Source organism: Gekko japonicus, unplaced genomic scaffold, assembly GCF_001447785.1.
Source record: "Gekko japonicus isolate JY-2015 unplaced genomic scaffold, Gekko_japonicus_V1.1 scaffold1166, whole genome shotgun sequence".
In the NCBI taxonomy this organism is placed as follows: domain Eukaryota; kingdom Metazoa; phylum Chordata; class Lepidosauria; order Squamata; family Gekkonidae; genus Gekko; species Gekko japonicus.
Genome location: NW_015161988.1, coordinates 171,726 through 183,392, shown reverse-complemented (window position 1 = coordinate 183,392; position 11,667 = coordinate 171,726). Strand labels below are relative to the sequence as shown.

At 44.3% G+C, this 11,667-nt stretch overlaps 1 protein-coding gene across 1 annotated transcript in view; it reads left to right on the top strand.

The window, feature by feature from the left end:
- NPHP4 (nephronophthisis 4) overlaps positions 1 to 11,667 on the top strand; it is a 137,869-nt gene that overhangs the window by 35,805 nt on the left and 90,397 nt on the right. The window contains exon 6 of the mRNA XM_015429815.1: positions 8,062 to 8,189. Coding sequence (XP_015285301.1) covers positions 8,062 to 8,189 — 128 coding nt within the window. The remainder of the gene's footprint in view (positions 1 to 8,061; positions 8,190 to 11,667) is intronic.

Here is an 11,667-nt window from a genome sequence, read left to right as displayed (position 1 = left end):
GTACTTACAGTAGGTGCAGATCCTGATGCTTCTTCAGCTCTTAAAGGCACTGAATCCTCCCCTCTTAGGCTGTCAGGAGCTGGATCTGGGGCTGAGTCAAGGGCAGGCATGACACTTGTTCTGGCTTCCTGTTCTCTTCTGCATAGAGTTTTAGGCAGTGAGGTGGGTTCCCCCATCCATGGACTTTGTTGTGTAGGACTTCCCTCCTTCTCCTTCCTGCTGCAGTCCAGAGTCTCAACAGATTTCATTCCTGGGACCATTGGAGATTGTATAGGGGACATAGGCTGGATCTGCAGTATGAGTGGGGAATTGACAGAAATCGTGGCCCACTCTTCCACAAATGGAAATGCCTTTCTTTAGGAGGAATGGTGTGGTTGGATGCTGCCCAGTGGTTATATCCTATGAGGCATTAAATGGGTCAGACCAACACTGCATAGAGAAAGCCTTCTGTCCTCTGTTGCATTAATTTTTATCCCCCAAATGGATTTAATTGGTTTATTTAAAAAGTTTTTATCGAGCCTTTCAACCATGACTTTCAAGGCTTTGTTCTTGGAGATCCCCCATGGATGCCTGCTGCATAATGATACCTATGGATCAGTTTGTCTTGGCAGGGACACAAATATAGATACTTTCACTGGCTGTTTCCAGTTAGAGAAATCCTTCCCATGGGAGACCCACCAAAGTCCAAGCCTGAGCATTGGAAGACCTACCTGTTTGGGCTGGCCCTTAAGTGTCAGAGTTAAATTAGAAAAGGATTATGTAAAGTGTAATTGATGTAGGTGACATTTTACCCCATGTAGTGCGGATTAGAGTAGAGCTTAAATAATAAGAACAGGACTTTACTTCTAAGTTTACTTCATTCTAAGAGAATGAAGGTGGCCTACATTGGATTTGTTACTTCAGAGAAATGCCTTGTCCTCCAAAGTTAAAACTCCAGCCCTTCTGTTCTTGTTTGTTTCCCTTAACTTAGACGACTCAGCAGTAAATACTACTTGGTTACCAGACGGAAGGGAAGGCTCGAAATTGGCTTCAAATGGGCACTTTCAGCCAAGTGTACCCTATAATTTGATAGACTGAAGCTTCAGATAACAGCTTCTATGAAATCGAGAAGGTATATTTAGTTTCCAAAATTGAATTAAAGCAGATTCTAGTGTTAGCAAAGCTGATTTGTTAACAGCTCCCGTTCTCAACTGTTCCCGCAGCTCTTAAACTGTTCTGCCAGCTAGAGACATATTATTTCATTGTATTTCCAGGTGCTTTATAGATAGCCTGGTCTGTGTCTCTTAACTACATAGTGTTGTTCAATAATGCACAGTTGTGGATCTGGGGGAGAAGGAGAAGAATCTTAAAATTGGCTGCTGCTTCTTCATTAGAAAAGCAATCCAGGAAGCAGCCGCTCTGCCTCTTCTTCCTTTCCTGGGACCATCAGTTTCTCCTTCTGGGCATGTGAGGTTTCAGATGCCGCAGGCATATAGTAGCACACAATTCTTCTCGGTTGCTGAAGGTCTCTGAAAATGAGCAGTTTTACCCTAGAAGCAAGAAACCAATTTATGGGTTAGAATAAATTGGGTGGTGGTTGAAATGGAGGTAATGTGCCTTTCCTCCACCCTTCTTGTAACCAGTGCCCCCTGAATAAATGTGGCAGTGTCTACATACATTATATATCATGTAAATATAGATGGCTAGCTGTGAGCTTATTAGGTGGCCACTCTCAGCCTCATCTGTCCATCGGCAATATGGAGGCAATAATTAGACATTACAACACTGATGTGAGGATTGCGTCTGCAGACCTTCAGTAATCCCCAAAGTGCTATTGAGATGCTAAGAATGGTCACACACTGGCTGGAAGGAAGCAGTGGTCCAGGTCAAGGGCCCCCAGCCTTTTGGAGCCTGCAGGCGCCTGTGGAAATTCTGGCATGGGGTGGTGGGCACCACGACAAAATGGCTGCTACAGGAGATGCCACAGGAGATGGAGCCAGCCACAAAATGTCACGGTGTTATGCATAAATCTAATAGTAACTCTTCAACATTTCAGGCAGAAGCTCTGTTTAACAGGATGCCTTTAAATCTGCACAGTCAATCAGACCTCTAGTGGCCAATCAGAAGCCCTGCTGGGCAAAAACACCCCACCTGGCCCCGCTCACTTTCTGGAAACGCTTGGTGGGCACCAGGAAAGGTGTGGGGTGCCGTGGCACCCATTGGCGTCACGTTGGCGACCCTTGGCTTAGGTTCTTGGTCTTTGCTTTGCCAAGTTGCCTGGAGGATGGAGCCCTTCACACCCTCCTACTACCACATACTTGCTCCACAAAGTACTTGTCCGGGGAGAGTCCAGCCCTCCTTCAGTTGAATAATCAGCCTCCCTTTCCACTGGAAAATGAGAAGTCACTGCTGAGTCCTCCGTGTCATCTTACTGAGAGGGATACCTGTTCACTTCAGAAATGATGCCTCATGCTTCCAACCTGGCATGGTGAGGGCAGGGGGGGGGACTGGGTAAATGTTAGATGCATTAGCTGCTTGTTGGTTTGTGGGCCATCTAGAGGCCCAAAGGAAACAAAAGGAGAGTGCACACAAGAATGGGTATTAGTCAAGAAAGCCCCAAAGCTTTGTGAGTTCCAGAACTTTTTTCAGGTAGGTCTCCTTGCTGGGAATTGTTCAGTATCTCACATTTCTCCTCCCGATTGCTCACCGTCCTGCCGTACCTTAAAGAGCTCTTCTCCTGTGACCGCTTTCTCGCATTTCAAGGAGCTTGATCAGACATCCCTGCTGACGGGCTCATCAGTCACCCACTTGGCTGCTATTTGGCCGGGAACTTTCCAGCCGACGAGCTTAGCAACCTTGTCGCTTAGAGCAAAGTCACTCTTGGCCATGTACGGAGTGGCGCAGTCACACCTCCCCGGCCTCCTTTAGCGTAATAGAGATGGATGAGCCCCATGGGTAAAAGGTGACTCTCTGGAGCTCTGCTAAGTAACTGGCACGGCACGGACAGGAGAGAGGATCAGACTGGTTTATTCCATCTATTTCTTCTTTCTGAGTTACGCTGTTCTCATTGGCTTCTGCTGTAAACTATGCCATTGGACGTTTAAATGCTGCAGCGGAGAGAAACCACTGTTGGTCTCTCCAGTACCTGATTTTCAGTTTTCCACCAGCACTAGACATGGGAGACCCATTTAGCTATCATGGTTAATAAACCCTGGTGGACCAGTCCTCCATGAATTCTTCCAAGCTGTTTTCAAAGTGGTCCAACTAAGCGGTTTAAGTCCTGGGATTTCTACCTGCCTATCAAGCCAGGGTGTCATCCCTGTCGTCCATTGTTTAGTACTTCTTTCCAGGGTGCAAGTGCTGTGATCTGATGTCAACAGCAATTCTACTTAGAGTCCAATGACACCTTTAAGACCAACAAAGTTTTATTCAAGGTGTGAGACTTTTTTGGTCTTAAAGGTGCCATTGGACTCTAACTTTGTTCTATTGCTTCAGACCAACACGGCTACCCCCCATTCTACTTGTTTAACATCTGACGTGTCAAAATATTCTAGTGTACCGGAAAGGCTGCACAACGCATGACGTTTTGGTTGGTCCTAATGAAAAGGTGTTACACTGATTTGGTTTGTTTGTTTTGGATTTGGCGTGGGCTGATATGGCTGGTTACTACTTCTTTCACCTTTAATCTGGCTGGTGTCCTTGGAGTTAACCTGTCCTAGATGGTGGTGTTAGGGGCCCTGAAAAGCAGATGTTGGTTCATTTGCCTGTTTTCCCTACCAGGCTTGGCTTAAGATACTGCAAAGGGAATTTGTTAAACTGCAACTTTCTCCCAACCTGCTGGGAAAGAGCCAAAAGGGAGAACATCTGTTCCTTTGCCTTCCTGATGGGTTTTCTTTGAATGATTGAATGGTACAGTTTGATGCCTGAGGCCTTTTTGAAGTGCAACTCAGCTAACAGTAGCAGTTTTAACTCTTTTTTGGGGGATTAATTTTGTTAAAAAATTAGACTTTTTTTTTTTAGTAGAGCATTTTATATCTTTGGGAGCCTGAGACAAATTCCAGCTCTTGCTTGCGCTTCGTGCAGCGGGTTTTTAAGCATCCTAAAAATGCATGTTACTTTCCTAGTACTGGGGTGTGAGACAGACTCCATTTAAGACAGTTTTTAAATACAGTTTCTTTAAAGTGCTTTACAACTATTCAGTTTGAATATAAAATGTAGATATATTGAACAGAACTAGATCAATACAGGTGTGGGAGGATAAATACTGGCTGAGATGTAAAATGAGGGGAGGTGGCATCAGTCTGCCCACCACAAAAAAATGCGATGATCACAGCCCTTCTTTAAAAAAACAAAAGGCATCAGAAACAGAAAGGCATCAGAAAAACCCCCACACAAATATTTTAAAGTATTTCACGTTTTGATCACTGATGCATTTTGAGTGCACATGCACTCTTCTTCAGATAACCTGTAAAGCAATCCAGAACATGCTTACATACTTCTCTATGCCCATTGCCTTCAGTGGATTTAGCATCGGAAAAGGTGCAGAAAAGGGCAACTAAAATGATGGAACACCTTCCCTGTCAAGAAAGGCTGAAGAGGTTAGGGCTCTTTAGCTTGGGGAAACGACAATTGAGGGGTGACATGATGGAGGTTTACAAAATTATGCATGGGATAGAGAAGGTAGAGAAAGAAGTACTTTTCTCCCTTTCTCACAATACAAGAACTCAGTGTTCCCTCTAAGCTGTGTGAGCTAGCTCACAGTTTTTTCGCCTCCGATTACACATTTTTGTCTTAGCTCAGGAAGGATGGCTCCAGAACAGATTAATTTATGCAGCAGCCAAATTGCTCACTCACAACTTTAATGCCAGTAGCTCACCAAGTAAAATTTTTGCTCACAAGACTGTATAGCTTAGAGAGAGCATTACAAGAACTCGTGGGCACTCAATGAACTGCAGGCTGTGGAATTTCAGTAGTTCAGCAGTTCGAGACCCGAATTGCCGCATGACGGAGGGAGCTCCCGTCTCTAGTTCCAGCTCCTGCCAATCTAGCAGTTCGAAAGCAAGAAATTGCAAGTAGATAAATAGGTACCACTTTGGTGGGAAGGTAACAGTGTTCCGTGCGCCTTGGTGTTTAGTCATGCCGGCCACATGGAAAACGTCTTCAGACAGCGTTGGCTCTTCGGCTTTGAAACGGAGATGAGCACCGCAACCCTAGAGTCGCTCGACTGGCTTTCGAGCAAGGGAACCTTTACCTTTACCTTTAAGCTTAGAAGAGATAGAAGGAAGTACTTCTTCACCCAAAGAGTAATTAACGTGGAATTCACTTCCACAAGAAGTGGTGGCGGCTACAAACACAGACAGCTTCAAGAGGGGATTGGATAACACTGACCTGGATAGCCCAGGCATGGCTGATCTCATCAGATCTCGGCAGCTAAGCAGGGCCGGCCCTGGCTGGTATTTGGATGGGAGATCTCCAAGCAATACCAGGGTCATGATGCAGAGCCAGGTGATGGCAAGCCACCTCTGAATGCCCCTTGTCTTCAAGCCCCACTAGGGGTTGCCAGAAGTCAGCTTGACTTGATGGCAAAAAAAGAGAGGCGATTGGATAAACATGAACAACAGCAACGAAATAGACGGAACACTCTGTCTGGGGCAGTATAGACAGCTTCAAGAGGGGATTGGATAACACTGACCTGGATAGCCCAGGCATGGCTGATCTCATCAGATCTCGGCAGCTAAGCAGGGCCGGCCCTGGCTGGTATTTGGAAGGGAGATCTCCAAGCAATACCAGGGTCATGATGCAGAGCCAGGTGATGGCAAGCCACCTCTGAATGCCCCTTGTCTTCAAGCCCCACTAGGGGTTGCCAGAAGTCAGCTTTACTTGATGGCAAAAAAAGAGAGGCGATTGGATAAACATGAACAAAAGCAACGAAATAGACAGAACACTCTGTCTGGGGCAGTGATGCTCTGTATTCTTGGTGTTTGGGAGGGCAACAGTGGGAGGGGCTTCTGGAGTTCTGGCCCTACTGGTGGACTTCCTGATGGCACCTGGGTTTTGGCCACTGTGTGACACATAGACCATTGGCCTGATCCAACATGGCTTCTCTTATGTTTTTATGGTCTTATGTTCTTAGGATTGTACTGGGAGTGTTATTTTTTCCCTTCCTTGGACGTATGTATAGAGATTTTTATGTGAAGTTTCAGCAACAATGTAAGAAAGCAGGCTTGTTTACCTGATGGGCTGCCATGTGTTTTATTTAGAAGACTGAAGGGGAACATGACACTGCTGTTCAGAATGTTTTAAATAAATAAATAAATAAATATATTCAGAAACATCATTGGTGAATCAATAGGTATTTGGATAAGTAAAAATCAGCTGAATTTTGTTCCAGCAAGCCTTGCAATATTGGGTTGTTTGCACAGTTCCACCATAAATGAAGAAAGTCACTCTAAACAGCCTGACATTTCCAATATTTGAAAATGTTTGTATGACAAATTTAAATGCCATCTGTACATTTTTTAATGCTGAGCTTCTTTCATCAGGAGGAAACAAAGAGGCATTTGATGGTATAAATGGCTGTTCCAGAATTTCAGATCTTTAGCCCACACAGCCTTATAAATCCATTGGGATTTATAAGTTATCCTAAAGCAAAGCCTTGGCTCCTGTCCCTAGGCCCATTAACCTTTTTTGCAAGCTCTTGGGATGACCAGACATTATGTTATATTTTTAAAGACCCTCAACTGAAATGACTGTTTTTTTAAAGAAGGGCTGTGACCATTTGGCAGTTTTCTCTCTTATATTACCTCAAGAAATAAGAGTTGTTTAGCATCAAATGTTTATATGTAAGCAACTAATAATGTAATAATGTAAACAGACCCATAGGTGGAAAAATCACAATGGTTCTTTAAATGAAAGTTCTCTTGAATTGCTGATGCTGCGAGTTATAAAGTTGGACTTTTCCCAAAGAGTTTGTATATCTCCCCAGCTGAAAACATTTATCATTGAGTCATACCTTTCTTTTTGCCTCTCCTGTGCAACTTTTAATGGTACAGAAATCAAGTCTGACTCCAGAACATTTATAATAGCATGCTTAGGATATTAGCCTTTGCTTCTCCAGCTATGGTATTTTTTTAAAAAAAGTTTCCTGGGTGTGCATCAAAGAACTCTCAATCTTTTTCCAGCCTATCGTAATGTTTTGCTGACTTTTCAGTATTTCTTGGAAACTGTGTCCTGGTTCTTGGTGCTGCATTTTTAAAAAGCTGTAGAAAGATTGGTACAGGTTCTGTGGAGGGTAACCAAGATGGTAAGGGGTTTGGAAACAGAATTGCGCACTCTGGTTTGGTAAATTCCTGGAGATTTGGGTGTAGAGGCTGAGGAAGGAGAAGTTGCGGGAGGGAGGGAAGCTCAGCAGGGATGTGAGGCCATAGAGCCTGCCCTCCAAAGCTGCCATTTCCTCCAGGGGAACTGATCTCTGTATTTCGATGGGAGAATGCCAGCTTGAAGGTGGGAGAGGCTATCTGGAAAACAAGTTCTTAAGAATAGATTATAGGGACTTCATATGTTCAGCTCAGAGCAGAGAAGACTGGGGGTGGGGGTATGACTGTGTTCTTCAAATTCTTGATGTGCTGTCATGTGGAATTTATTTTGATTTTTAGGGTAGTCATGAACCCTGCCTTTCTCCTGCCACAGTCAGGAGCTGAGGTGGGTAACAACAATAAATACAGCACAAAAACAATCAGTAAAATTCTGGTTTTCTGATACTCCAGAGGAGAAGGCTAGATCTAATGGGTTTAAGTTACAGGAAGGCAGATTGCAGTGGAACGTTGGCAGAAACTTCCAAATGGTAAGAGCACTTTGACAAGAGAACCAACTATCAACAGGCAGGCGGTGCTTCCTCATCAGAGGCCTTCAGGCAGAGGCTAGGATTGCTCTTGCATTAGGTTTTTCTGCACTGAACAGGAGATTGGACTAGAAGGCCACAAGGAATGGGTTTCTCATGGCTTGCATTTGATCCCTGTCTTTGTTAAGGCCTGAAAAGGGCAGGTGTTCTTTCCAGCTATAGCCTCTGACTTTGTTTTGCAGATGACTTCCTCCAGAAACCACGGCTCATGAAGACAGTCACTTGGTACTTGGAGAAGCTATCCATCCGCCTGTACCCATCGTTAGAGAAATTTGAGGAGGAACTGCTGGATTTACTCATGAGTGATCAGGTACTTTCCCCACACACTGTCCAGGCATGCTGATTTATAAGGACTGTTTCTATACTCCAGGCTTAGGTATTCTGAGCTTAGAAATGCTGAATTCTGTATGAATTATCTGAAGAAGTATGCATGCACACGACAGCTTATACCCAGAATGAAACTTTGTTAGTCTTAAAGGTGCCCCTGGACTCAAAGCTTTATTCTGTATTAATTAAGTAATTTGAACAAATTGGCATCATTTCTGTTTTTCACAATTCAGTCTGGGGGGTTTCCCAAAACAGACAGACAAACACAATTGTTCTGCATAGTATATTCTGATTAGGTGGTCAGCCCAGGAGCTCTAAGTTGTGCCCCAGCTACTGAACGTGTTTGCCAGAGGTCCTTCTGACACTGGAATTTTCTAGATATTTTCAAAACCATATGAGCTAGACACTCTTTGTTAAAAAATGATTTTCAGTGAGGTGAATTCTGCACAAAAAACCACATTCTGTGCTTTTGTTGCACATAAATAGTTTTCTCTGCCTGAAGGAAAACCCAGCTCATTGTTGCGTTTCCAAGAGGAATGGAACTGGCATTATCTTGGACAATAACAATGTGTTTGTTTGCATAATACAGATGCATCCATATGGATTGCTTTAGGGACCTTTTCTTTTCACGGGAGTTATTTTATTGCCTTCGTTTTGCTTCTGATTAAGACACAGATATTCTCAGCTTTGTCATTGTTGGGTTTTTCTGGAGAGTTTTTTCTTTTCTTTTTTGGGGAATAAACAAACACTAATGAGCTTCATTGTGGCTGGGCTGGTTTTGATTAATGGACACACTGAGTAACTTCTAAGCCTTAATGTTCATCTTCAGGCTCCTGTAATTTAGGAAGCGATAATGACCCCAAGGACAAGGCTTGTTGATTTGTCAGATTTGCAGTGGATTTTCAAAGGGGGAAGATGAAACACTTTAATATCCAGCAATCACTCTAGGGCAGCTTTCATTGTTATTAGTTTATGACATATTGCCTAAAATTACTTTCCCATCCTCCCCCCCCCCAATCCTTGGTCCCCACGACACATTGGCAGTGCCGGTTCAAAATGCAGCTGTGATTGATCAGCTCTGGCACCCATAATCTTGGGCTGTTTCCAGTCCAATAAGGTTGACTGGTGGGGAGCTGGAAGTTGGATTTTCAAATGGGAGATTAGCACTTGGACCCACTGGTGTTGTCATTAGGGTTTTCTGATGCAGACAACTCTGACTCAGAGAGGAGGTTGACGCCAGACCTCGGGAGGGGCTGTGGCTCTGTGGTAGGGTTGCCATCTTGGAAACACCTGGAGATTTTGGGGGTGGAGCCTGGGGAAGGCAGAGTTTGGGAAGGGGAGGGACCTCAGCAAGGTATAATGCCATAGAGTCCGGCTTCCAAAGCAGGCATTTTCTCCAGGGGAACTGCTCTTTCTCAGCTGGAGAACAACTGTAATAGCAGGAGATCTCCAGGTGCCAGCTGGAGGTTGGCAGCCCTAGTGGTAGAACATCTGTTTGGCATGCAGAAAGTCCCAGGTCTAATCCCTGACATCTCCAGTGAAAATATCAGGTAGTAGGTAATATGAAAGATCTCTGCCTAACACTGTAGAGAGCCACTGTAGTCTGAGTGGACAATACTGACCTTGATAAACCAATGGTATGATTCAGTATAAGGCAACTTCATGTGAGTTCATGATGTGACCTGTCCCTAGCACAGACCCAACTATCAGCCTAGAAGACTTGGTTTCAGAGGTCCCACATAGCCCTTGGGAACTCACAGCCCAGTCTGGAGAGGAACAGACCTGCAAGGAAGTGGTATAATTGCAGGGCTCCACAAATCTCAGGCACTTGATGCCGTGACACCTAGAAATTTCATTGTGGCACCTAGTATTTTCCTCAGTCACTTACTGAAATGCCTCTTGGTGATTCTCAATAGAAGTACATGGTGTATTTAGGTGAGGGATCGAGGTTAGCTTGTTGTTGTCATGACAACTAGATTTACCCTATATTTATTTATATACCACAATGTTTTTGTTACAGCTTTAAATAAAAATGACAAGAAACTGTGAAAAGTTTAGAATGAGGTTTGGCGGTAACCATACTGAGGATGTTATGATCATTAAAATATAAAACCCTGAAGGCTGGAGGAGAAGTCTGGCTCCTAATCTTTTGGGGTGGCTTCTAAAGCTAAAGAAAATCTGTCAAGGCTTGTATTTATTGAATCCAGGACCTGGGTTGAAGTGCCCTGATCATCTGAGCACCACACCATTGACTGCCCAGTGTCCCTTCCCTGGGGCTGTCCGAGAAGCCACAGAAGAAGGTACACAGCCCCCCCCCCCCACCGCCGCTGCCATTTTCAATTATTCCTCACCAAGGAGGGATGGGATTTAGTCCTGACATGAGGATCTTCCCCAGCAGGGCTATTTTTGGGCAGGAACGCACAGGAATGGAGTTCCAGCTGGCTCCCAAGTTGGCCACGCCCAGCAGGAACTCATTAGCATAATAGGCAACACCCAACAGCAGAAACTCATTAGGATTGGCTAAATTAGGGGTGTGTGGCCTAACATGCAAAGGAGTTCCTGCTACAAAAAAGCCCTGGGTTTTGACAACAAACAAGGTAAACAGAAGAACAAGCAAAAGGTGGGTGTGGCTGGATAACCACACTTCTGGTAACATGGGGGTGCGGCCTAATGTGCTAATGAGCTGTGCTTTCAGGGGTGTGGCCCAATATGCTAATGAGTTCCTGCTGTTGGGTGTGGCCTATTATGCTAATGAGTTCCTGCAGGGCTTTTTCTACAAAAAGATCCCTGTGCCCCAGCATATACAGGACCAGCTCAACTCTGAGCATTTTCAGAGGAAGTTGTTTGCTGTCTGTGGTCCTGTGGATTGGTCCTGACCCGTCCTGAATCCTGATGTGGCTTCTCTTCCTCCCCGATAGCTTTTGCCTTGCACTCACAGGGTATTTATAGACAAACTCCATTTATTTCAAAAACAGATTCAAATGATTAAGTTTCTACCTATGTCTGCTTAATATAGACGGTATAAGCTAGTTTAACCATATATACAGCCTACACCAATCAACAGAAAACAGCAGCTGTCAAAAGTATACAGTTTATATTCTTAATATTGTTATTTTCAGGGTGGGCGCAAAGGCTTTTTAAAAAAAACTTTGCTGACTACGTTTTCACACATGCTGAGTAATGTGCGTTCGGTCCATTCCCAATGTACTTTGCAGCTGTGTGAAATGATAAAAATCCACCTGAAACCAAGTGAAACCACAAAAATCCACTTGAAATGCACTTGAAACTAAAGTGCATTGGAAGTGGATTGAAAGTGCATTATTCAATGTGTATGAGAGTGCCAGTTAAGTAAGGGTTAGGGTTAGAGTTCCTTTGCTGCAGCGAGGCTCTTTCAGCCAGAGGCAAGGTTTCCATTTAACAAAAGGGAGTCACTGGATCCAGCCCAGTATTTTTTAGATTGC